General features: G+C 40.5%; 1 protein-coding gene across 23 annotated transcripts in view; it reads left to right on the top strand.

Annotated features, from left to right (window-relative positions):
• Positions 1 to 27,204, top strand: part of NEB (nebulin) — a 215,554-nt gene that overhangs the window by 160,754 nt on the left and 27,596 nt on the right. For 19 of the 23 annotated variants that reach the window (XM_057551795.1, XM_057551792.1, XM_057551794.1 and 16 more), the window contains exons 113-135: positions 87 to 191; positions 1,202 to 1,300; positions 1,634 to 1,744; positions 5,494 to 5,598; positions 6,301 to 6,405; positions 6,821 to 6,925; positions 9,016 to 9,120; positions 9,276 to 9,380; positions 10,024 to 10,128; positions 11,134 to 11,238; positions 13,360 to 13,464; positions 14,896 to 15,000; positions 15,630 to 15,737; positions 17,656 to 17,760; positions 19,342 to 19,446; positions 19,886 to 19,990; positions 20,617 to 20,721; positions 20,812 to 20,922; positions 21,639 to 21,749; positions 21,964 to 22,065; positions 22,176 to 22,280; positions 26,384 to 26,494; positions 27,092 to 27,196. In XM_057551795.1, coding sequence (XP_057407778.1) covers positions 87 to 191; positions 1,202 to 1,300; positions 1,634 to 1,744; positions 5,494 to 5,598; positions 6,301 to 6,405; positions 6,821 to 6,925; positions 9,016 to 9,120; positions 9,276 to 9,380; positions 10,024 to 10,128; positions 11,134 to 11,238; positions 13,360 to 13,464; positions 14,896 to 15,000; positions 15,630 to 15,737; positions 17,656 to 17,760; positions 19,342 to 19,446; positions 19,886 to 19,990; positions 20,617 to 20,721; positions 20,812 to 20,922; positions 21,639 to 21,749; positions 21,964 to 22,065; positions 22,176 to 22,280; positions 26,384 to 26,494; positions 27,092 to 27,196 — 2,433 coding nt within the window. Of the gene's footprint in view, positions 1 to 86; positions 192 to 1,201; positions 1,301 to 1,633; positions 1,745 to 5,493; positions 5,599 to 6,300; positions 6,406 to 6,820; positions 6,926 to 9,015; positions 9,121 to 9,275; positions 9,381 to 10,023; positions 10,129 to 11,133; positions 11,239 to 12,620; positions 12,726 to 13,359; positions 13,465 to 14,895; positions 15,001 to 15,629; positions 15,738 to 17,655; positions 17,761 to 19,341; positions 19,447 to 19,885; positions 19,991 to 20,616; positions 20,722 to 20,811; positions 20,923 to 21,638; positions 21,750 to 21,963; positions 22,066 to 22,175; positions 22,281 to 26,383; positions 26,495 to 27,091; positions 27,197 to 27,204 lie in introns of all 23 variants that reach the window. The other 4 variants (XM_007183067.2, XM_007183058.2, XM_057551781.1 and 1 more) reach the window with 2 other exon arrangements.

Raw genomic sequence — 27,204 nt, 5'->3', positions numbered from 1 at the left:
AGAGGGGGGCGGCCATGGAACCCAGGGATGAATGTCAACCATTCGGTCTCTAATTTATGTGTTTATGGGCATTTTTTTCCCTGTAGTTGATTTACAAATCAGATTTCTTCAAGATGCAAGGCCACATGATCTCTCTGCCATACACACCCCACGTGCTCCATTGCCGCTACGTTGGAGACATCACCAGTGATGTAAGCATCTCATACAGGTCTTTCTGGAAGACTCTTACCAAGAGGCAGGCTTGCTCTCAGCATGTAAGCCAGCCAGTCTTTGAGCAGCCTTTTGCATTGAGTAAACTTCTAAACTGAGTGTAGAACTTGGAGGTAAAGCAGTGTGGAAGCAAGACCCCACATTTCTCCAGCTATGGAAATAGTAGTAAGAGGACCACTTGGGAGATACAAGAATGGCTGACCACCATTCTACATTCAACACCAAATCATTACCAACACCTCACTCCAAGTGGCCTCTGTCCAGGTCATGTTTAGTATCTTTCTCCTACTCACCCCTGCTCCCACCCACTTTAGCTACTTCCTGCTGAAATTTTTTTTTTCTCCTTGAATGTTTACTTCTCATAAAATACCACTCCATTTAATCTATGGTATTTTTCATCCATATAATAATAAAATAATAGCCATATTTTCTTCTCAGTTCAGGGTTAGCAATTTAAATTTTAAAAACCTATGGGACTTCCCTGGTGGCACAGTGGTTAAGAATCCGCCTGCCAATGCAGGGGACTCGGGTTCGAGCCCTGGTCTGGGAAGATCCCACATGCCGCAGAGCAGCTAAGCCCATGCGTCACAACTACTGAGCCTGCACTCTAGAGCCCCTGAACCACAACTACTGAGCCCATGTGCCACAACTACTGAAGCCTGCATGCCTAGAGCCTGTGCTCCACAAGAGAAGCCACCACAATGAGAAACCCACACACTGCAACAAAGAGTAGCCCCGGCTCGCCGCAACTAGAGAAAGCCTGAGTGCAGCAACAAAGACCCAATGCAACCAAAAATAAATCAATAAATAAGTTTAAAAAAAATTTTTTTAAACCTATGACTTATTTGAGTTCAAGCAAACTCAGAGTACGGGGTGGATGTGTTGAACCAAAATGAAAGATCCATCACTAAAAAAGTATCACTGCTCTGTCTTATTTGTTCTTGATTTATATTTGCTCATGACCAGCTATATTTCTATGTTTGTGACACAGATTAAATACAAAGAAGACTTGCAGATCCTGAGGGGACTGGGCTGCTTCCTGTATGACACTCCTGACATGGTCCGCTCCCGGCACCTGCGGAAGCTCTGGGTGAGTGCACACCGTCCCAACACGCAGCTCCTCCTGCACAGCTTCACAAAGCTGGGCAGAAGGAATCTTTGTCTGTAGCTTCTGTTAAGGGGAAATTTGCCATTAACTCACTGAGCAAGTCATGACCCACTCAAGATGGTCTGTGCTGCCTAAAAAAGGTAATGAGCTTAGTTAAATGACGGTTGTTTTTGGTCCTGCTTGGGAAGACCTCCAGGACACAGGGAGGGTCAGTGTGGCTTGCACATGCCAGCCGTTTGAAAGACAACATGTGACCATGACATGCAATTCCTGAAGTTATTAATCAACTTGTATTTCCATTGTTGTTTTTTTAAGTCTAATTACCTATACACCGATAATGCAAGGAAGATGCGAGACAAATACAAAGTGGTGCTTGACACTCCAGAATACAGAAAAGTGCAGGAATTGAAGACACATCTGAGTGAAGTAAGTAAACCTGTCACCACAAGAGCCTCCTTCCTCTAGCGATCTTTTTTTAGGTAATTATATTGGGCCAAAATCTCCCTTCTGCCTTTAATTACAGAGTGGCCACCCTGTCTAAACAAGTCAGTTGACCTCACTTTGCCTCCATTTACTTATTTTGTCCCTCTTTAATAAGATGAGGCTATTGATACTTGCCCTACCTATGACTAGGACAGCTGAGAGTTTACATGATTTTATAGATTAGAGAGTCCTTCTGTCTTACACTATTGTTGTCTCCAAACTGAATTTATTTCAAAAATTTCTCTCTCATTAATTCCTGCTGTCAGGAACCCTAATCATGGCGGTGCAATTTGAAAAGTTTTTCAATGGCTTTCTGCTCTGCTGCCCACTCAGGAAATTCCAGACAACTTAGTTTCATTTTCATCTGCCGCACCTGGCACCCAGGCTCCTGATTTATTGCCATTAGTTGTGCATAGATCTGATCCTCTCACCTATGTTGGTCCCTTGAGGGTTGGCCCCCCATCTTATTTAGATGTGTATCCTATAGTGCTTTGGCCATAACAGATGTCCGTGTTTGCCAAGGACGAAATGTGCTTTCTAAAGGTAAGGGCATCCCACAAATGTAAATGGTTGCTCGTATTATAGGTCAGTGGGCCATTCTCATTCAACTCAGTTTGTCTCGTGGCCTCATTTATCAGACTCCATAAAGCTGTCAGGCCACTTCATTGACTCCCCATTCTTAATAACTCTGATGACTGCTGTTTAGGGATCACTTATGTCCTTAGACTTGAAGAAGCCTTGGCAAATCTAGCATTGTCCTCAGTGGAGAGGATGTGCAGCCTCCTACACTTGGAGTGAGCCAGGGCAGAGGATGATTCATTCTTCAGCTTTTACAAATGCTACATTGAGCACATTTGCTTTCCTGAGCACTTCCCTCTGTTATTTCAACCAGTGCTAGCACTCAGATAGGAATGCGTATGGGGTTTCTTCTCAGTAAAGGTGCCTCTCCACACTGGCTAAGTATCAGAATCATCTCTGAAATATTTTAAAACTACCCTTGAGTGGGCTCCAACCTCAAGCCCCACACTAGATTCTCTGTGTCTGGACATCTGCATATTTTTAGCTGCCTCACAGATGATTCTAATATTCAGGCAGTGTTGGAAACCACTGCTTTAAAGTATCACATCTCTCCTCCAGCCAATAATTAAATAATTAAAAATTGTTTGATAACTTAAAGTGCTTATTGGCATCTTTTGAAATACCTTTACTTCTCTCAGCTGTCTGGGTTCAGAATTATCTAAAACTTTAATTTCTCTTCTTCCCAATTCCTATTGGGATTTTGTGCATATTATGCAACAACATTGAGGAAGAAAAATAGATATTTTTTAGTAGTGCAATTTCTCTCACACTTGCCTCACTGTAGAATGACCTGAGCTTGAGAAAATACCGATTTGAGCTACTACCCTAGATTCAGAAGGTCTGGGGTAGAGCCTGCAAATCTGTTCTTACTAAGGGGTTTTTAGGATCAGGTGAGTTTGGGAAACACTGGCTTAGTAAAAAGTTTGATGGCCAAAAGTTCAAGTTATTGACTTTTGACTTGTCTTTAAATTGTGCAGATTCTTGACACATATATATCTGTAGTACTAGGAAGCAGAGATGTTGTCCCAAGGAGTATAAACAATGCATACCTAAGTACAGGGGAAATACACTTCAAAGGGAATCATAGAAATGGCATGGGAGAGGTGGGTCTTAGTTCCAGATTTACTTCCAATTTGTTGTGTGACTTTTTCTAATTCACAACTTTAACACCCTAATTTCCTGAGCTAGAGAATTGGACTAGGTAATGATTTGGGCTTCTTTTAGCCATAAAATTCTATGATTTTGTCGATTTGATTTATTCAAAAATTTAGCCTGGGAGAAACAGTACATTTCTGTTTTGTTTATCTCCTTTCTTTCATTGGTAACACCAAAAACAGCCCTAAGCAGATGAGCTATATTTTGTTTCACCTTGCACTTGTATATGATTTAGATGTAAAGAAATGGACACGTACATACATGTGTATATACATATTATTTATTTCCTACGTTTTATCTGTTCAACCAGCATTTTTATCCATGATTAGGATTTATTTGTTATCCATTTAGACTTTCTCATTTACCTCATTATATTAAATATCCTCAATATTTATTAGAGGACTACTGTTTTTCAGATCTTCTATCTAAATATGAGGTGATAAAAGAATGATAAAACTGAGCTCCTGCATTCCATGGGCTCATAATCTCTGAGAAGAAACAGACATCAATATGATAAATGATATCCTATAGGAATGATCAAGACAGTATGGACTCCAGGAGTTCTCCAGGCACATAAGAGTGGGAAGAAAATTCTAAGTAGAAGGCACAGTATGTGAAATTGGCCATAATGAGTTCTAGAAGCTGGGTCTCGTTTCAAATATCACATGGGGAGTGTGGAAGACTGTTGGGAAATGAGACTGGAGACATAGGATAGAAGAAGCCAGGTTATGAAGACTCGTGGGTGATATATTAATGATCTTGGACTTGATGAAAAGTCATTGATGAATTATTTCTGAGCAGGATAGATCTGAGCATTAACATCTAATTAGATCTGAACTCTAAGAAAATCTCTTTCTTGGGCTTGTGAAAGATGGGTAAGCCATGTGAAGTGTCCAATAGAGGATTTGGGAAGGTGGTTTAGAGGCTCTTAAGGATGTGTAGAAAGAAACAATACAGGAGGCTGAACTAGGGCCATGGCAGTGGGAAAGGAGAAGAAGGTCAGATTTAAGGAGTATCACAAAGTTAGGAGCCCAGGATTCATGACCATTTTGATGTGGGAATGAGGGAGAAGGGGTCTAGGATGACTCCCCAAGTTTCTGGCCTGCATGACTAGGATATCAAGGAGCCATTTAACAAAATTTGAAAACCATCCATCTCAAATTGATGGTTGAGGTCCTGCGTAGAGATGAGGTTACCCAAGGAGAATGTATAGGGTAAAAGGGGCCAACCCTTAACTCTAGCTAATAGCAGCCTTTGGGGGAGCGCAGAACCATAGAAGGAAGCTGAGGAGTGCCTAGAAAGATGGGACGCCCCCTAGGGGAGAATGGGGGAATGGAAGGCAGAGAACAGAGTTCAGGAATGAAATTGCTGAGCAGTTACAGTTGCTGCAGAAAAGCATTCTAGGATGTAGCAATTGTAATTGTTTGTGGTAGTCTTAATGAAATTCACTTCATTGGAGTGGTTGGGTGGAAGCCAAACTATTGCCTTGTGAAATTAATCAAAAGAGAGAAAAAGGCAAAACACATAGTTTGCTTGGTTGTGAAAGAAAGGGAAAAGGCCATTGGCAGAACTTGGAAAAGGCTTAATGAAGGGAGGGACTTGGGTCTGTTTGCAGAAGAAGGGAGAGGGCTGGAACATCGGGAGGGTTGAAGATATAGAGAGGCAGAGGGTAACTGCTAGAACAGGGTCCTAGAAGGGACAGGTGAGAAGGGAACAAGAACACAGCAGATGGCTTGGAACTTGGACAGGCTGCAGAATGTCTCTAATTTTGATACAAGGAAAAAAAGAAAAGGAAGGCTAAGGAGGTTAAAAAAATGTATTGGTTTATTGGACAGAAACTGAGATTGCTGCAGTGGGAGAGGCCCTGCTTTTTCTCTGAAGTAAGCAATAAAGGTATCTGCAGAGCATAGAATGTGTCAATGAAGCAGAAATGATGGTTATGACTGTTTTATGTCCAGCTGGTGTACAGAGCTGCAGGCAAGAAGCAGAAGTCAATCTTCACTTCAGTTCCTGATACTCCTGACCTTATAAGAGCCAAGCGAGGGCAGAAGCTTCAGAGCCAGGTAACATTCACACATGAAGATTCATAAACCTGCCACAGGGGGTGGTTCTGTGTGCCTGACCACTCCTGCCAGTGGCAGAGCCTCACACTTGGTCGTCCTGATGCAGCCTCATGCCCTTTAACTTCAAGAAGCTGTTTTCTTTGGGGCCGTCTTTACTAGGGTATGTTTTACAAGAGCAGGTAATGCCATGTCTTCTTTTCTAAGTTCTATACAACTTTAGTCATTGGATGAGTGGTCTGTGGATTCCAGGTGGTGAAAATAAATTTTTTAATTCATTCCACAGGACCTATATTTTGTCCACAGATAAATGAAACCACAATTCATGCATTCAGGCAAAAATGAAAAAAAAATATGTTGAAGACTATCAGAATCCTCTCATTCTTCTATCAGCATTTTTTATCACGTGGATTTAGACTAGACCATACTCAGCAGCAGGAATGTTAGATGACTAGAGCACGTATATGTGTTTCCTAATGTGAGACAGAGGGAGAAACAAATAAACAGAAACACACATAACAACAACAACAAATCAGGACAATAACAAGTCGACACTGCCCTTGCATCTCAGGGTTAGAAATGAGTAAAGAGGACTGAATACTAAATAAGGGGTGTTTTATCTCTGTAACATCTGATCCCTATTCTTTGTTTTTAATTTTTATTGGAGTATAGTTGACTTATAATGTTGTGCCTATTATCATTTAGTATCTGTATGTTGAACTTGCCACCAAAGAGAGACCACATCATCATGCTGGAAACCAGACCACAGCCTTGAAGCATGCTAAAGACGTGAAGGACATGGTCAGTGAGGTAAGTTGGGAATTCAGCACCCAGGCACTGGGCTAAAGAAACAAATCCTTTGTTAAAACCTTCACCTGCTTGGGAGTTCCCTGGTGGTCTAGTGGTTAGGATTCGTTCACTGCCATGTCCTGGGTTCAATCCCTGGTGATGAACTGAGATCCCATAAGACATGCAGCGTGGCCAAGATAAAAATAAATAAATAAATTTAATTAATTAAAAAAAAAACCCTTCACCTGCTGCCTCTGATCAGAGAGCTCATTTCTGTAAGTTGTGCTCAACAGCATCAAGAAACAGAAGGCAGAGCTATTCTCTTAACGAGCATGATCCAGTGTGTCCCTAGGCTGGATCTGTTCCATGGTTGTGAATTGGGAGGGATGAAAACACTTGAACTTAAATTTCTCTCTCTTCCATCTTTATTTCTTAGAAAAAGTACAAAATTCAATACGAAAAGATGAAGGACAAGTACACTCCAGTTCCAGATACACCAATCCTCATCAGAGCCAAGAAGGCTTACTGGAATGCCAGTGATGTATGCATCCCTCCCTTCTTTCTTCATTGTGATGGGGCAGCTGAAGTGGAAACACCTAAGAAGCATAAGATATTACAGTCATATCCGTAATTCAAAGTCCTGGCGCACAATACAGATCAGGAAAGAAACAAAAACACAAAAGCCAAACAAACAGGCACAAACAGTATCATTTGGCAAAGTCGCTAAGAATAATGCTGAGAGATGCTGAAAACCTACTGCTTTTCTCATTGCTCTTCCAAGCAAAAATATGACCCTTTCTTCTAATTCTTTGGTGGCATTTCCTAGGGATACTTGATGTTGCTTATCGATAAAATGTTGTTCTTGGAAACAGCCAATCACAGTTTCAAATCCTGATGCTGTGGTTTGCCTGCTGTATGACTCCATATAATTTACCTAATTCTTCTGAGCCTCTTTTCTTCTATGTGAAATGAGGATAAGAATTGTGATAATTAAATTAGACTAAACAAGATAACAGATACACGTTTCTAGCACAGTGCAGGGCTCTTAGTTGACACTCAGAAAATGTTTGTTCCTCTCTTCTCTTGATCGCCTAAATCATGTGAATGACATGTTTATTAGAATTCAGAGGGACAGACTTTCATTTCCCATACCACGTGATCAAGGACAGAGTGCCTTTCAGCAGTAATGAGATTATCTGTTAATGAAGATATGAAATGAATCAACCCGGTTAGATGGCCAGTCCTTACCAGTTTTGTGTCCCAGAGCCCAATTATGAATGCATTGCACCTATTACCAGAACCAGGATCTCTGGAGGACTGGTTGGGACTTAACCCAGCCAAAAGCTCAAGCAACCCCCTCACCCTCAACTTAGCAACATAGCTCTAGGACTTCAAGCATCTTAAGTGGTTACAGTAACCCCTAAGCAGAATTGTGAAAGTGTACAGCAAATTGGAGCAATATCTTAGTTCCGTAATTTTGTCAGAAATTTTCAGTTGCAGCTAAAAGGAGTCTGCTAGTTGGAAGAAGACCATGCCAGTTTGCTTAAAATATAAGCTGAAAAAATTATATGCTACCCTCAAAATCTATTTGCTAGGATAGTTTTTGTCTTCTTGTGACATCCCCATCTTTATCACTTCAAGGTTACTGTCAAATATTAATTTGAACCAAGCTTGCTCTGCATCACCACTTCTCAGGGATGTCCACACAGTGAAATTGGCCCCTGGAGCTCATTATACGCCACTGGACAGCCCTATCCCCAGGGCTTTGTCAGTACCAATACTGGTAACTCTAACCTTTGAAATAGTCCAGCTGGGATGTGGCATTAAATTCAGCCTGTCTACCGTGGCTATCCCCACAAGGAGAGCTAAAGGATCTTAGATCACCCATCTGAAAAACAAAGTTAAAGTTAAAGGCCTCCTTCACTATGCGTTTGCTCAGCTACCCAAAAGGAAAAGATTCGTCCGAGATTGAAAACAGACTGCTCAGAGAAGTACTCATTTTGTGTAGATGAGATGAATCTTCTATGATACTCTTAGGTTAAAGTCAGAGCTATTGACTTTTGAAATACCACAAAGATAAAGATTGAAATGAAATAAAATTTTAGGACTGCTCCATGGAAAAGGCATTTTAACACCAGGAGTTAGAAACTAAATCTTTCTCCTTTTTCCATGTACATTAGTATGTCCTGGGCTCAACAAAGTTATGCTTCTTTTTTTTTTTTTTTTTTCTCCTCCCAAATGAGCTTTTTGTCTGCTTGTTTTACGTTTAAATAAACTTTTTATTTTAAGTAGTTTTAGATTTACAGGAAAGTTGCAGCGATAGTACAGAGAGTTCCCATATAGCCTATACCCAGTTTCCCTTGTTGTTACCACCCTACAATACCATGGGACATTTGTCACAAATCAATATTGATACATTATTATTAACTAAACTCCACACTTTATGCAGATTTCTTTAGTTTTCTCTGAATGTCCTTTTTCTCTTCCAGGATGTGAAAGAGGTTTTTAATCTCTCCCAAATTTATTCAAGGGAAAACATAAGAGATAAGACTCAGGAGAGTTCAAGGTTAAAAGAGCTTAGTTATTTAACTTGGTAGTTCTTCATAATCCATGTGCTTTTCCTCTTTCCAGCTACGCTATAAAGAAACATTTCAAAAGACCAAAGGGAAATACCACACTGTGAAGGATGCTCTAGACATCGTTTATCATCGCACAGTCACAGACCACATCAGTAAAGTACGCCGCTATATATTTCTACTTGTGTTGGGCTCAATAACCCACCATAATTTTTAAAAGTATCCTCCCTTTTCTAAAACTCTCTGGAGACAAATGGACTTTTTTACATTAAATTTGGGTAAGACGTTAAAGCTGTCTTTGTGCTTTTACCACAGATAAAATACAAAGAGAACTACATGAGCCAGCTGGGAATCTGGAGGTCCATTCCTGATCGCCCTGAGCATTTCCACCATCGAGCAGTCACTGATGCAGTCAGTGATGTGAGTCTTGAAATTTTCTATTTTTACATATAAATTAATATGTCCACATGACTTAACAAAATCAAACACTGCATAAAAACTGATTAAACACTTGACTAAACTTTAGCTCTTGTGTATGGATGTTTAAGTCATAAACCTCATTGCTAAATAAGTGAGCTTCAACTCAGGAGACAGAAAAATATACTCAAATTTATAAACCTAATTTTTCTTCTAAATGTGTTACATCATAATACATGACTGGAAGTGATATACTTCATGTAAATGATAACCTATTTCTGCGCAACTGAAGAGACAACTTCATGACAATTAAGACACATGACAATGCTCATTTAGAAAGAAATTTCAGCTCTTTATATGAAAATACAGCTGCCGAGCTAATGATATACTCTCTAGGCAAGTATGCCTGTTAAATTTGAATTGCTTTACTTGGTATTAAAATGAAAAATTCCATATGCAATACAGTACACCATAAAGTGAGCAGAAATCAGTATTATTGGAATGTCTCTTAAATAATTATTTCAATACTTTATTATTTTATATACCTTAGTGGTCAGACCTTCTATTTGTTCTACTTGTATCGATCCTAACCTACTGCTATTTGGAGGTAGGTACTTAAAACTCTTTGGTGATATTCTTCTCCCAGGTAAAATATAAAGAAGATTTGACCTGGCTTAAAGGCATCGGTTGCTATGCCTTTGATACCCCTGACTTCACTCTGGCTGAAAAGAACAAGACTCTCTACAGCAAGGTATATATCTACTCAAGGGTAATGGCCACGTCCATGAAATGTACTCCAGTGCCCACAGAGAGAATTAGTACTGAGGAAACAGCTTCTCATATTTCCATCCCTATCCTTGCTTCTAGACCCTAAAGTTGGAGTATATACTACATTATTCACTCTACTCAGGAATTATTTTAGTATCAGCCTCATTGACAATAGTAATCATTTATTTACATCACTCATTTGAATTTGATAACAGGCCATCTCAGTACAACTCCTCATGGCTCTTCCAGAATTTCCTAATATGTCTCTGGGTGATTTGATATGGAAGCAAATAGAAAGTGAGAGTATTTTAATCTACAAACTTGATGTGTGACTTGAAGCAAATAACTTTGTTTTTATGGCCTCATTTTCCTACTTACAAAATAAAGCAGTTGGATTAGCTTCCTTTGAGTTCTAAAATAGAAGGCAGCAAACTTTTCTGAAAGGTTCCAGATAGTAAATAGTTTACACTTTGTGGACCACATTCATTCTGTCACATATTCTTTGTTACAATCCCTTAGTACTATGTAAAAAAGTTTTTTCTTAGTTCATGGGGCTATTTAAAAACAGGTAGTGGTCTAGATGCTAGCATACCCCTGCTCTAAAATATTATGATTATCTGATTCATTACTGGAAAACTACTTCTAATTAACGGACTAAAAACTGCCTTCGAGTGCACATGGAAATACATTCAAAGTAAAATAATAATCACTGTAAGTATTGAAACAAAGAAGAAACTGATTTGGATTTTTGTCCAATATGGAATATAGATCTATATGACATCCATTCAATGAAAGTATGTATTTGGGGGCTAGTTTTTAAGACATTGAGGTGGGTATACCCTTCATTGCCTTGGGAGCCAGAGTGTGTTCAGTAATTACTTGTTGTCTCTATGAATGAATTAATTACAATTGTATACAATAAATGGCATGTCTCATTCTTAAGATAATCACAGCATGCTATCAAGTAACCATGTTCTATTTTCTCTAGTATAAGTATAAAGAGGTATTTGAAAGGACGAAGTCAGATTTCAAGTATGTTGCTGATTGTCCAATCAATAGGCATTTCAAGTTTGCAACTCAGTTGATGAATGAGGTATGTATGACCTGATCCAATTGAGCCTATTAGCGTCCCTTTAGAAGTCTATAAATGAGGTTTGATTAAAACCCAATACCTAAAATGACAGGAAAGCCATTTTAGTGTTGATTCAAGATTACGCATTGGGAAGGCTCTTATAATATCACTATCTGATGAGCTCTGCCAAAAGCATGAATAAGAACAAAGGAAGGGGCTGTCCGGATTGGAGTGAGGTCCCCACAGCCAGCACGGCCTCTGCTCGCACTAGCACAGGGCAGCACAGCCCTTTGGGTGACAAGAGCAAAGAGGTAAAGGTTCTGTTGACTCTCAGCTAAACTCCCTTCAACAGGGAGTGTATAGGATTCTGTGTAGAGTTGGAAGACCCAGAAGTTCAAAGTTAACTTAGTATCCCTTACCAAGGCACAGAAATGGCAGCCCTAAGCGGGTAGTTGTGATTCACGCCTTCAAATGTATTGCCACTGTGACTCATACATTGGTGCAGAGAAGTGTCCATTTGCACTCAGAATATTCCTTTACCTTCTACCCAGTTTTTCCTGGAACTGTCTTTGCAATAGTTTAAGGTAAATTTAGCTTAAAATGATGAAAGAAGCAAGCTATGAATTAATGTATGTATGGATGGTTTTTACATTTAATTTCCTATCTTTGTATTTTCCACAGATTTACATAAATTCAAAAACAATGTTAGAAAATTAGTAAAATGTGTCAGAAAATGAAAATGTAGCCAATGGTATATTTATTTCAATATATAACTTTTTTGTTGTTTTTGTTTATAAATTTTTTTTTTTTTTACTTATAACATTATACCAGAACATACAAGATTTTTTGTTGTTTATAAATTTGATTTAGTTTATTTTCAGTAGATTTCCAGGTGGGATGACTCTGAAGAATTACTGTTGGTAGCTTCCTAGGGAGACAGTCTTGATATATTTTGTTTCTATTTTTCTAATTCATGAAGGATTTCCAGGTCTCTTTTATAATCAAATAAATTAACTAGCATATTAGAATGTGTCCATGAATATACCTTTTGACTCTCACAGCCTAAAGTAGTAAACCTGTAGCTTGTCAGTGCCTTATTTTAAATACAATGTAAGATGTCATAAAACTTAACATTGCTAATGACATCATATGTAAAGATGGAACATGTTTAGGTACAAGGTACTTCAATTTTGATGTTATAACTAATCTAGTCCAAGCCCCAGCCTTCTCCAGGCCATCTTCCTTTGCTTAATTCTCTTCACCTCCCTATTTTCATTATCCTGGATGCTTTGGGAGCCCACCTCTAGAAAGCACATTTTTCTGGCTCTCTGAAGTATCTTGGGACATTTGTGTATAGCCTTGAAGTTGTACTCTTGCTATAATTTGATATGATGTTTGAGCAGAAAAAATACAGAGCTGATTATGAGCAGCGGAAAGATAAATACCACCTGGTAGTCGATGAGCCTAGACATCTGCTGGCTAAGATCGCAGGCGACCAGATCAGTCAGGTACTGTGATAGGGCCGCCTGGACGGCCAAGCAGGACTGTGCTCCAAGTTTCTCATGAGATGTCGTCCCGTCTGCTGCAAGGATGTCATAGGTTCTGCCTATGATATTGGGATGTTCTGTTCCAAATTATCTGTCTAGCCACCCAAAGAGCCCACGAGCTCTTTGAGTGCGCCAGTCCATGCTCTGTGTCCTCACGTGTGCTGTGGTGAACATGAGATGCACAGCTGGGTCCTCACACCCTTCATCCTTCAGGAGGGCCTGTGTGTAAACTGCAGTTGTAAAGTGCGAATTAAGGTGCAAACGCAGAAACAAAGAAACAAATTAACGGAAGGAAAGAAGACAGAACTCCTTACTGTGTTTTTCTATTTCACTGATGTCACCTTTTCTATAAGGCAATTTTGGTGGGACTGGCTCTATTATTCCCCATCCACAAGGGCTGTGGGTGGTCAACTGCAAATATCACGTCACCCTGCTTGGCATTATAATGCATTTGGTTGTCTTCACCCACACACACGTGAGAACACAAAGTGTGTGTGCCTACATCTCTTCACTCAGAGGTGATCAGGATATAGAGCTATGTTCTTTTCCGTCTTCACAAGTCTCTTTTGTGCTTCACTGCTCTTTGCATGAACAGAGAAAATATAAATCTAGTGCCAAGATGCTTCTGAAACAAGGATGTAATGAAATTCTGCGTCCAGATATGTTGACTGCCCTCTACAACACATACATGTGGAGCCAGGTAATGTCTGATGTGATGCGAAGAAGAGATTTAGAAGCCTTGGGGGCATTCACCTCTATGCTTTCCCTGATTTCCTTCCCTGGCCCCCTGACCAAGCTGGTTTCACATGACAAAGCTGCATAAATATTCACTCCCTGTAAATGAACTCTGGATGTGGCCAAGTGTGGTGCTGTAGCAGCCAACATTTGTACGTCTTCTGACACTTTTGGAATTCCAAGTAATATTAACTGAGACTATTTCAAAGTTTTTCAAACTTTTCCAAATTGGTATAACTTTATGTTTTTCAATATTTGCCCCAAAGAAGTAGATTTCTTAGAGATTGAGGATGTTAAGTAAATTTGACAGTATTTAAAAGATGTGAATATTTAATGTTTTTGTCTAATGTGTCCATTGCTCAATAATGACTACACTGTACCATTTTGGAGAGATGAGGATGACAGCACAGCTCTTTGAATATTGTGCATATTCATGGCCCCTCTTGAGTTTGATGCTGAATTTGCTAGGTTATTTCCAGCACATCTGTCCTCACACACCCTTGTTAACAGCACTGCTGATCACCTTGCCTTCCTACAAGGTCAACTGAAGCACACACCACCACCTTCCCGTCATATGTTGGAAGGTAAATTTGAAGCAGCAAAAGACAGTGATAATTGCTTAACTACCAGATACGATGTTAATAAAAGGCCATTGTTCCCACACGCAAAGAAAGTTTTTAATCAGTCTTTTGTATTAGCAACTTGTTTTATCACTTTAGTTTGACATCAGATCAACACATGAAATGAGGAGGATGAGGTCTTCCTGTGAACATTCTCTTTGCCTGAACTTTTACCTTGGTCCCGATATGATCATCAGATAGTTGTGCATGGCATTTTGCTGTGTTCTCAGTGTCTGTACTGCTTGAAACCGCTTATGTGCATGAAAAAAAAAAAAAATCATGACTTGAAAATTTCAAAAATGAATGTCTTTAAAAATAACTACTTCAAACTGTATGTATTCATTTTTTTTACCTGTTTCATCTTTGATATGGAAACATACTTAAGAGATCATATATATTCGATGTAGCATATTGTGAGCGAATCATTACTTGCCAGAGTCCAGAGAACATGGGTCTAGTCCTGGCTCTGAGATTCACTCTATATGTGCCCTTAGTTCATACTCTTAACCTCTCTGGGCCTCAGTTTCCACATGGATAAAATATATGGAAAATATTTATTATTATTATTATTATTAGCTCACTCTATTACACTGTTGCTATCAAATACAGATTTATATAAACATTTCCAGTTAAGAAAGCATGGCATCATCCCGCACATCTATGGCTTATATAACAATCCTACTCTGCCGTGGGACTCTCTCAAGAGGAAAAACTAGAGTCCCTGAAAGCCCTCTCTTCTACTTCAAGTTAACTTGTTCTTTTCCTCTACAATTTAGATCAAGTACAGGAAAAATTATGAAGAAACAAAGGACAAGTTTACCTCAGTTGTGGATACTCCAGAACACCTACGTACTACAAAAGTCAACAAACAAATTAGCGATGTAAGTACAAGAAACACTGAATGGATTTTTGGCCTTGGGGGGGCACTTGCAAATGTGGGAGAGGCATTTTAGATGGTCACGATGTTTGGAAAAGTTTTTTTTTTTTTGGCTGCATTGGGTCTTCGTTGCGGTGCACAGGCTTCTCACTGCGGTGGCTTTTCTTGTTGTGGACCATGGGCTCTAGGCGCGCGGGCTTCAGAAGTTGCAGCACATGGGCTCAGTAGTTGTGGCATGCGGGCTTGTGGGATTTTCCTGGACCAGGGATCAAACCTGTGTCCCCTGCATTTGCAGGCAGATTCTTAACCACTGCCCCACCAGGGAAGTCCCTGTTTGGAAGATTCTACTGCCATTTAGAGGGAAGGAGGCAGGGACAATAAGTGTCCTACTATGCTCAGGACTCTTCTTTTACAGTAAAGAATTGTTCCAACCAAATTGGCAGACACCCCATTGTAGAGGCACTGGAGCCTTAGCAGAAAGCATGAAAGCACCTGTTGAGTTTATGGAATTCTCTTTCCTTTATATACACTCAATGAAAACAACAACAATGTTGCCTTTATATGTTTACATTATGTTACAATGTCAATTGAGATACATAAAGTTGCCTCTTTCTGCCTTTTCATCTCCTTCAGATACTGTATAAGCTGGAATACAACAAGGCCAGACCCAGAGGCTACACCACAATCCACGACACGCCCATGTTGCTGCATGTCCAAAAGGTCAAAGATGAAGTCAGTGATGTAAGTTACCAGGATGGCTTTACAGCCCCTCTCACTTTGGCCTCTTTGTAATGTGATATAACAAACCCAGGTCCACTTATCTATTCCTGTGTAACAATCACTCTAAATGTAGTGGTTGGAGACAGCAGTCATGCTTTTTTGGCTCACAGTTCTGTGAGCTGTGAGCTGAGTGGGCACAGTTGAGTGGATGCTCTACCCCACGCGCTGCAGCTCAGGCGGGAAGGCTCACTCCCAGAGCTGGCTCCCGATCACGGCTGGGCTGGGAGCTCAGCCATTGTATAGACAAAAGCCCCTGTACGTGGCCTTTCCGTGTGGTTTGGCCGTCTCACGGCAGAGTGGATGGGTTCTAAGAGGCTGGAGTAGAAGCTTCCAGACCAGTCTGAAAAATGCAGTGTGCCATAGACTCTATTAATACTCTATAAGTTTCGTCTTGGCTAAGAGGAAAAGGTAGCCATTAAATTCTAATACTCTGAATTTGAGGAGAAATTACATTCGTATATTTTCATATATATAGCTAGATTCTATGGTGGAAAACTATCATAATATTGGTTAAAAAATAGATTAAATATTTTAATGGCTATATGGGCACCATAAAGAATAATGAAGGCAACTATGGAATCCCTACCCCAAAGCCTTGACTGAGGCTGGTGCTCAGGAATTCTTTGGTAGCTAAACAAATGGGTTCACACTATTGACTCTAAGTTGCCAAGAAAAATGCTAAATACGTCAGTGCACTGTTTATGAAGGCAGAAATGTATAAATCATTTTTAAAATGTTTTTAATATTTTTTTATGTTAAAATAAATTTTGACACTTCGAACATGAACATCGGGTATTCATAAACATCTATATGGTAGATCGCTTATGTGGAGCAGCCCTTTCCCTCTCAGTGTAGAAAAATGAAGCTATTCTGCATCCATTTCCCTAAATTTCTGATTGTAACAATAACCTGAGATGTTGATGAAAAATATGAATTTCCAAGTCAGTCCCCTAAAGCTACTGATTTACTACATCTATGGTGAAGCACAGAAAATTGTGATTCTCATGATCAGGCAAGTTTAGTAAGTGCTACTATGGCTTCCGTAGAACAGTTTTACTCAGTCACAGTAAGACCTAAGATCCTTCCGCAATAACTAGTGAGAAGTCCCAGATGGAGTCCCAGGGCCCTGAAATGTAAAAGGAGCAAAAGTGGGTGAAGCTAGAAATTCCAGGCTAGACATGAAAAAATGAGCAGTTGGGCTCAAAGAGGCTAAGCCTTCCCTTTTCTCCCCCTCCCATTCAAACCCACACATGCCCAAACTTACCAGCGCTGGCTCTAGCAATGACAGTAGTGACGACAGCATTCATCCATCAGTTCATTCATTCATCAAATATTTATTGGGTTCCTAAGTGCCTGATGCTAGGAATGAGGTGATGAATGATACACAATCTTTGCCCGCAAGGGATTCAGCTCAACGGAAAGAATAGACAGATAAATAATTATAACACGACATGATAGCAGCTACAACTGTAGGGGCATGGAAGGAGGGCAAGCCTGATCCCATCTGGGTGAGCCAATGGGGGAAGGCTTCTCTTCCATCAACAGTTTTCAAGGTGTTCTGAACTCAGGAGTTTCTGATTTGGGGACAGGAGAACACACTTGGATAGCTGTCCAGCTGCCCCTTTCAGCACAAGCTCAGAGGACATAAATTCTATGGTGACACTGGTGAACATACACGATGTGTCCTGGGGAGTTGGTTTTAAGATCTGAGACAGGATGGTGCGTGTCACATAGCTGCATGGCTGCATCCTTTCTTCACAACAGACTGATTCAGTCTTAAGGAGTATCATGTACTATATTATGGTTTTAATTTCTTGTTTTTTAAGATACTTGTGGGCTGCTATAAAAAAAAAAAATTGACCTGTGTTTCCTCCCACAGCTGAAATACAAAGAAGTTTACCAGAGAACTAAGTCCAACTGTACTATTGAGCCTGATGCTGTTCATATCAAAGCAGCCAAGGATGCCTACAAAGTCAACACCAATGTAAGTTCCAGAAACGTCCCCAAGCCTAATAGGGGTTCATCAGCTTCTGTAGGGCACATGGCCTCTTTTGACATCTTTTCAGGTGATTGAGCTCTAGTGAGTCCAGATCAGGGGTTGGGCCCCAGAGCATGAGTGATAACACTGACCTCTAAGTGCTGCCTATGGTTCTCACAAAGGAGAGTGGGGAAGAGCAAGGACAGCCCATGGATGTTATACCCGCTCAGCCGCCATGTTAGGATGCTGAAAAATGGGGGATTTAATTCTGAAATGAAGGTTACGTTTTCGACAGTGTCTCCGGTCTCCATGTTCTTCTCCTGCCACAAACTCTACAGCCTACTTCTCCTGAAAAAAAAAAGAGAACACTTGAGCTGCTTGGTGCTGTCAGGACTTGGCCTAGACCTTCCTCCTGTTCACATCTCCCTGCGCTGACTCATTTCTTTGTGATGGGGCATCTTAAAGCCTCAACCACAGAAACACTTTCATGCATTTAAATGAGTATCGACTTCTTAAAAATATATAAGTGGTTATATAATGAAATATTATAAAACCCAACTAGTGCCTACTAGTGCTACAGAGAACTTACATTTATTAGGGCCAGCAAACTGAAATGCCTTTAGGGACTGGCAGGTAGCATACAGGTGTCCTGAGGAAGGACAGAGGGACGGGTAGCAGAATTGATGTGGGACAAAGCAAATGCAGTAAAATGTACGTTGTAGAATCTAGGTGCTGGGTGTATGGGTATTCTCTGTAAGATTCATGCAACTCCTCATGCATTTGAAAATTTTCACAGTAGAATGGGGAAAAGTTGGATCCATTTTTAACTTATAAAACATGTTTATCTTATTGTATATCGATTATACCTTGACCAAAAAAAGGAGAAAGAAAAAGAGTGAGGAAAGAAATGTGCCTGATGATGAGGGTTCTTCCCAAGGACACTCACTTCTGTGCCTCAGATTCAGCCCAAGGCAGCCAGTTCTCCAGCTCAGATGCAAGTCTAGCAAGTCCACAAGCACCTCTGATGCCTGGCTGCCCAGGTTTGAAACCCAGCTCCACTGTTCACTAGCTGTCTCACCTGGGCAGCTTACTTAGCCCTTCTAGGCAGTTCCTCAGCTGCTGATTTCATATAGTTGTGATAAAGAGTAAATGAGTTTATATATATATATATATATATATGTATGTATATGTATATATATATGGCACTTTCAAAAGTGCCTGGCATGAAATAAATACTGCAAGTGTTTAATACTTTTTTAAAAAATCTGAATTTAGTTAGAAATTAAAAGTACTTGACTCTGAAAATGATTAGACTGCACTGGCAGAGTGAGTTTGAAGAATCGTTTCGCCAGGAGCCTTTAAAAATTTTAGCCCCTATTTTGAGGCCAAAGGGTCCCACAAGAGGACAACTTGTGTGGCCAACTAGTTGCATCCATTGTACAGAAATTTTAATTGGGGCTCTCTCTTGCATAAAGAACCATGACTTGTTATATGTTAAGATGCAAGATGAGTCCCTCTGTGCCACGTGTGCGGTTGTGAATTCAGGCCACTGAATGAAGTGACTTGTTTTTGTCTTGTTAAAAACAGCTGGATTACAAGAAGCAGTATGAAGCCAACAAAGCCCACTGGAGATGGATCCCTGACCGACCGGACTTCATCCAGGCCGCCAAGTCATCCTTACAGCAAAGCGATGTGAGATAAGAGAGGCAGTCAGAACTGCATGACATACTTGAGACAGAAAAATTAATCTTTATTCATAATAACCACTGTCACAGCTGTTAACCCTAGCTCATTTGAGATCCAAGGACAGGAGGGTTGTAAGGCATGGAAGGCAAGCTCAGGAAGCAGACCTGGCCACAGAGCCTGGTCTCCCATGGCTGGGCCCAAACACTAATGGCTCAGAGTCCTGAGGGAGGCGGGGGAGGACCAGGAGGGCTTTGTCCTGGCCTCGGGGCTGGAAAGGAGGAGCCCAGCTTGCAGTGGGCCCAGCCAAGAAGCCCCTGCCCCCATCCTGGTGGCAAATCCCCATAGTGCCCTTAAGGAGGGGACTCCCTGCAAATTCAACCAAATACCAGCTTCTTCCTGTGCCTGTCACCCTTTCCCATCTTCCTCTGTCTTTCTTCTGTTACAGTTTGAATACAAGCTGGACCGGGAGTTCCTCAAGGGTTGCAAGCTTTCTGTCACTGATGATAAAGACATGGTGCTGGCCCTGAAAAATTCTATAATAGAAAGTGATGTAAGTATTCAGTCCCTTCCAAGAGGCCTAACCTCACTCAGGGCTGTCTTCTGCAGCCCAGTGCCCAGGGGCGCACGGGATAGAGGAGGCTGCTGCCCACGGTCAACACCAGTGACTTGGCAGAGCAGAGCGGCAGCAGTGGGAAGCTGTTACAGCCAGGTGGCCGCTCCTGATCTATACTGCACCTCAAGATAATCCACACGCCGCAGTGGGGACTCTGAAGGCCTGGTTGGACTCTATAAGGAAACATATTCATTTCTGTGGGGTCATACGCTTCCTATGCTTCCTGTGTTTCCTCATCTGGAAAGGAGGAATGATAATGCCTCCCAGGGTTTGCGGGAGGGTCCAATGACATATTTGAAAGTGCTGTGAACTAAGGCTGTATGTATAAAGATTCATCGTAAGATTCATTCTGATTGTTATTAAAGCCTCAACTTGCATGAGATAAAGAAAATCCTTTTTTGATATTTCCCAAGATTTCCAAACATCAGATCTTTTACTGAGTTTAATGATTCTACTCCGTCAATGATGCTATTCTCCCAGCTCTATTTAGTAACTTGGGAGCTTAATAAAAATATGCAGGAGACTCAGAGGAGCTGAAGAAATGCTCTTTTTCACCCCTGCAGCTGAAATACAAACAGAAACATGTCAAGGAAAGAGGAACCTGCCATGCCGTGCCCGATACGCCTCAGATCCTCCTGGCAAAGGCAGTCAGCAATCTGGTGTCCGAGGTAACCCTCCAGCAACCCATAGGCTCGCCTTCCGTCTTGGGCTGATGCCCCAGGCAGGCATTCAAACAAGCTTTCTGTGCTTTGCCTCAGAACAAGTACAAGCGGCATGTGAAGAAGCACTTGGCTCAGGGCTCATACACAACACTGCCAGAGACGCGGGACACCATTCATGTCAAGGAAGTGACCAGGAACGTCAGTGATGTAAGTGACCAGCCCCAGGACTCTTGGCAGCAGCAATAGCACTTTACCTTAGAATCCAGCAAAAGACTGTAAGCCGCATTTTTGCTTACACTTTCCTTTACGTTACTTCACTCTTACCATCAGTACCTATATGTGAATTTTGAACGCTGGTTTAAAAGACAGCTCAGTATTTATTGGCTTTCCAATTACGGCAACTGTGGCAGATGTGGGTTTGGCCATAGGATGTATTGTCTAGCAATATAAGATGTCACTAACCTAGTGGTAATAAAGGGAGGGAGCACTGATGGTAAAGATCAGCCTCTCCCATCATCTCCCCTCTCCTTACACTGCTGAACAATTTTAGAGAAGTAAAGTCACCTCTTCGTGTCTCAGTAATCTCTGCCCACTACATCCTTACGGATAATGCTTTAATAATCATGGTATTGTATTTTATGAGCCCTGTGTGGTTCCACTTATTTTAAAAAGGTAGAAATGGTAAATGAAAGAGTTTAATTTGCTTGTCATCAGTTCTCCAAAGATTGGTGTGTGGTTCAACGTCAGGTTCCAGGACAGAAATGACAGGGAAGAACTAGAATATGTATCAGAGACCCCAGTTCCAAAATGGCACCAAAATGGAGAGCCACGGATTTTCCTCGAGATCTTCTCATAGTTCTTCAAGGAAAACAATTCTGTTCCCAGCTTCCTCTGCTCACATAAGTAGTTCTGGCTCTTTTTAGACAAATTACAAGGAGAAGTTTGTCAAGGAGAAAGGAAAATCCAACTACTCCATCATGCTGGAGCCCCCAGAGGTGAAACACGCTATGGAGGTGGCCAAGAAGCAGAGTAATGTAAGTTTCTCCTCTCACTCTCAGGGGGCCACTTGAGCTGGTGGATCCCACATTAGTATATGCTGGGCTGGGTCCAGTGAGTGGTCACCCTAATTTCTATATCTGGTGGTCTAAAAAATACGATAGTGGGGTTGATTTGGTTTTAGTAAAAGGTTCCTTTCAGAAAGATAGCGTATCTCTCAAGTGAGCAAATGTTTTCTTTCTCCAAATAAAGGTCGCTTACAAAAAAGATGCTAAAGAAAACCTCCATTACACAACAGTGGCCGATCGGCCAGACATCAAGAAGGCCACGCAGGCAGCCAAACAGGCCAGCGAGGTAAGGGTGTGTTTAGAAGGTACCCAGTCCCCAGTGGTCACTGCAAACAAGTAGTTCGTGGTCACTGGCCACCTAGAATGTGTTGCCCATTCTGCTTTTCTTTGATGCAGGTGGAGTACAGAGCCAAGCACCGCAAGGAAGGCAGCCACGGGCTAAGCATGCTTGGTCGTCCAGACATTGAGATGGCCAAGAAGGCAGCCAAGCTGAGCAGCCAGGTAAAACAGATGGGCAAGCAGCAGCTCTGATGTGAGGAGATGTTTAAAGACCTTGCAGGAAGAAGTGATTCCCAGAATGAAAGTGCAGTATTAGCAACCAGAGAGATACTGCAGCACTCCAGAGCTTTGAAAATTATATCACGAAAAGCTTTGAAAAGTTATATCAGATGCAGTCATTTTTATTTTTTCATTCAGCAAACATATATTGAATGCCTGGGCTAGAAACTAGAGGCAGTAGATGTCCTCAGACTATATGTCTATGGCTAAATAATTACAGTTTGGGGTTGTAAGTGTTTGATCGAGGTATGCGCAGGGAGCTGAGGGGGAATGCCTAATTCTAGCAGATTTCATATTATTGAGTAGATGGACTTAGAAATGTGTCCAAACTTGATTGCCCCATTACCTAATTTCCCTTGTGAGACCAATTATCTAGAATACTCCTGAGTTATGACAAGTTTTCAGACTTTAGATCAGAGACCCCATGATCAACCACCAGATCTTTCAGAGACCAAGTTTTAGTCCCAAAAGACGAGCTCAGGAATATCTTATTTCTTCTCCAATTCAGAGATCCTACCTTCTTTTCATTGTCTGTTTTCTCAAGTATTTGTTTGAAGAAATACGTTTAGGATACCTTTTGTGGTTGTATGTATGACTTTCAGCAGTGCCAAACATGGGATCCCAATCTTTTGGAAGATACAAGTAGTAACATCAAGTGACAAAACAGGAGGGAATTATGAGGAGACAAAAAGTTCAGATGACTGATGACAAGCAAATACTATTTTTAAAAAGTTTTTGAATTTAAAACTCCTGTGCGGTATTTTTATTACAAGTTAATGGAATTGTATAAGTACTCGAAACCAAGATATGAAATCACCAGCAAGATACAGTGGAATCTCTAAGAATAATGAAATGTAACATGAACTTTTCAATGTAAAAAATTTTAATATGTTTTTAAATCTCCAAGGTCATACCATTAGCAAGTTAAAAACAAGTTGAAATTTTGAAGACTTTGCTGGTTTTACAAATAGAGAGTCCTGTATTTCTAACCCCAAGCGAATCCTATGATGTGGAGAATGAGTCCCAACAAGATCGTTTTATGAGCTCCCTTTCCTGGGTTTACTTCCTGGGAAAGGCTTGCCTCAGGATTGACAGCTTCATGGTGTGGCCCCTGGTCCAAGGAGACGTCCCCTCTGTGTGGGCCCTCCCCGTGCTGACTTTGCTGTCTTGCTGGTACTCTAGGCGGAATACGTCAAAGGCCAAAGGAGAGGGTACGGGCACGGCGCCGCATCTTATGACACCCCTATGATGAGGCAGCTTAAGAAAACTAATGTGCTCATCAGTGATGTAAGACTGGCACCAGTGATTCCATATATCTGTCTTCCTCTTTCTCTCGCCTGTCTTCTTAGCCTTGGTCAGGGGACTGACCAAGTCGCACTCTTTTCTGTTGGTTTTGTGTTGGAACGTGTAGAATGCTGTGGAAATTCGTCAAAGGATATACTTTTGCACACACCTGTCTTTTCCTGCATGAAACTTTCCCTCTGGAACATGCCTTTGGAATAGGAAGGTAGAGTAGATTTGGAGATGGCCTCCTAACTTCTTTAGGCTGCTGACACCAATCAAAAGGTGAAAACAGACTGAGAATCTCATCTGCAACCACACAAAGAAAGCCTCTGCTGGTTACCATTGCTGGTGTTTAATACATTTAAGACTGGTATTTAATACAGTCTCTCAGTTCAGACATACTCTGAATCAACAGTATACACTGCTCAAAATGTGTTCACTCATAGCTTTCACCCTGTTTTACAGTCTCAGTGGCAAGAAATGTTCTAATTCTTGGACCTGCTCTTCAGTCTTTAGAAGCGCCAATATACAGTTCAAGTCCCTGAAAAGGAGCAGAACAACTGGATGTTAGATCTTTAAATTTAATTGAACTTTGAAAGAATAATTGATCGGAAACCATTTTCTCACACTCTCTGAGCCCTTTGGGGTAATGGACACTGGTATTGCCGTTTGCTGATACACGGCATTGCATGGCCGCCTCTCACTTCCCTGGTCAACAAGAAAAAGAAGCCTTTTCCATTCCATGTGCCACGTGAATGTGGTTTTACTGTACTTCCTGCCTAATCCCGCACCTTTCTGAGAATTCTTGGAGTCCTGAATCTGATGTGTGTCCTTATCAAGCAAAATATAGTAGTTCTTAAGATCCAGTCAAAAAGGAAGGTCGAACGTGTTGGCTCAGATTCCCAGCAGCATTTGTGCTCACCTAAACTTGCTTGGGGCCTTCTTGTGGAAAGAGGAGGCACAACTTCTTTTTCTTAATTAAAAAGTTAGAAATTTAAATCTACTTAAAATTAACAGAAAAGAACTGAAATGAGACCAGTAGAAAGCTGCTCTTCAAATATTTTCTCAGAAGTGAGTTATTTTCTAAAAGATAGAGGATTTTTAGCATTCTTCTAAAAGAAATGGATTTTATTCTCATCAGAAATTGGCCTTTGCATCTTTCCTTCCCCAGTCTGACTCTGCACATCTAGTTTACTTTGCTTTTTCTGTGTTTCACTGCTCTTGGGATCGGCCCTAGTCTTATGGGTTTCTATATCCTTAGGAAAAGTTTTCTCTTGGTTCAGACAACTCACCACCTCTGACTTTCCTTAGCAGGCTTTGCATTTCTTTATTTGGGGAGTGAATTTCCTTTCAGAGAAGAGCCATTGTAGCATTTATTCACATTGTGTTTTTCTATTATGTTTTCTGCTTCCTCCATTGTGTGTCTGACTCAGTGTGCCTGCATCATGCTGTACTGTTCTGCATGCTTATTTTGTCTACACATTTCCACTGGAGATTTATTCAAAATAAATGAGTCTCAGCACTGTGAATGCTTTTTCTCCGATGTGGCAGATTTCATTGTTCTTAGCATTTGAGGGGTCTCCTTTTGTTCCTGTTCTGCTGGATGTGTAAAGTTGTGGGGAAGTAAAGTGATGAAGCATGAGGGGTACTGATTTTAAATGCCTACAGTGTGAAATGTCTGGTGACCAGATCCTGGTGTGCTAACTTTGAATGAGCGAGTCTTTCATCTTACCAATAACAGAAACTCTAGGTGTCCTGGAGCATCAAATATTGCCCTTTTAGCTGGCTAACTTCTAGAAATTGCTCATTTTTCTTTATTCCTAGAGTGAGTAACTAGTAGAGTTCTACTTCTGGATTAATCCTAGTGACAAAGGCATCAGTCTGTTTTTCAATAAGGAAATGTTTCTGTCACTTTCAGTTTATTCTGTTGAATATCCCTATAAGTAAATCGTCATCTTTAGCTATTTTACCTAGGCATTATGACTGTCTCTTTCTTTCTTCAATCAGATCACATTTATTGAGCAAATATTAGTGCCAGGCATTGCGCTTATTTTTTAAATTGAAGTTATTTTGTCCTTTGTGTATTCTTACTTTTATGTATCCTGCAAGTATATTTAATCTTATTTTTCTCATTATGCTAAAGTTATCTCACTTCTTTCCTTCTTCTAGCCTGAAATTATACCGAAGCCATTAACCCCCAAATTCTGTGCTGCTTTTACTCAGAAGTTATGCCAATTTTTTTGCCAATTAAAAAAAAATTAAAATGATGTAGCCAAAGTACATAACAATAAATCTCCTGATTTAGATTTAGATTCCTTTCTTCTCACCCTTCTTGATCATTTATAAAGCCTCTTGGAACTCCTGGCAATAGACCTAAAGTGCTTTTGGTTTTGCTAGTTAGGAGGACCAAAATGCTCTGAATCAAATATATTAGATCACTTCTCTGAATTTAGTCTGAAGCCTTTTCCCATGCATTTTTATTCTGCATCAAAAAAAGGTGAATATCTTTCATACCTCTGGATAATATAAAAATGAGCAAAACAAATACTATATCACTCGATCTTATTCTCAATTGCCTGTTGTCCCAACATAATTATTAATAGTGCTCACTTTTACTCTTAAAAGTGTCCTAATTTGGATAATAAGTTATATGACCCCTTTATGTGTAGCACATACTCTTTTGCATTTACATTTCCTCCATTCCTCAGTCTTCAAATTAATTGATGCTCAGGAATAATTTGGATTTTTGCATTTGCTGTTAGATTAAATACCGAGAAAATTTCAACAAAGAGAAGGGCAAGAGACCAAAATACAATCCAAGAGACAGCCAGCTCTTCAAAATCATGAAAGATGCTAATAATCTCACAAGTGAGGTATGTGTTTGTTTAACTGTGGTAAAATATATAATGTAAAATTTGCCATTTTAACTATTTTTAAATATGTAATTCAGTGGCATTAATTACATTTGCAATGTTGTCCAACTACCACTATTATTTCCAAAACTTTTTCATCACCCCAAACACAAACTCTATAACTATTAAGCAATAACTCTCCATTTCCCCCTCCCACCAATCCCTGGTAACCTCTAATCTACTTTCTGTCCCTATGAATCTGCCTATTAGAGATTTCATGTAAGTGGAGTCATACAGTATTTGTCCTTTTTTTTGTCTGGCTTACTGCATTTAGCATGTTTTCAAGGTTCATCCATGCTGTAGCATGTGTCAGAACTTCATTCCTTCTTATGGTTGAATAATAGTCCATTGTATGTTTACATCGCATTGTGTTTATCCCTTCGTCTGTCGATGGACACTTGAATTGTTTCCACTTTCTGGCTATTGTGAATGAGGTATGATTTTTCACCGCCATCCCCAGCGTTTGTTTCAGGATGGGACATCTTATTATGGTTTCCATTAATACCATTTTCCATTTCCTATTTATGTGATTTCCTTTTTTCCCTTACTGTTGTACAGGTTAAGTATAAGGCTGACTTGAAGAAACTTCACAAACCTGTGACTGACATGAAGGAATCTTTGATAATGAATCATGTCTTGAATACAAGCCAACTCGCCAGTTCTGTAAGCTC

Source organism: Balaenoptera acutorostrata, chromosome 8, assembly GCF_949987535.1.
Source record: "Balaenoptera acutorostrata chromosome 8, mBalAcu1.1, whole genome shotgun sequence".
NCBI classification, from domain to species: domain Eukaryota; kingdom Metazoa; phylum Chordata; class Mammalia; order Artiodactyla; family Balaenopteridae; genus Balaenoptera; species Balaenoptera acutorostrata.
Note: the sequence above shows the minus strand (reverse complement) of the source record. Positions and strands in the feature narration are given on the sequence as shown.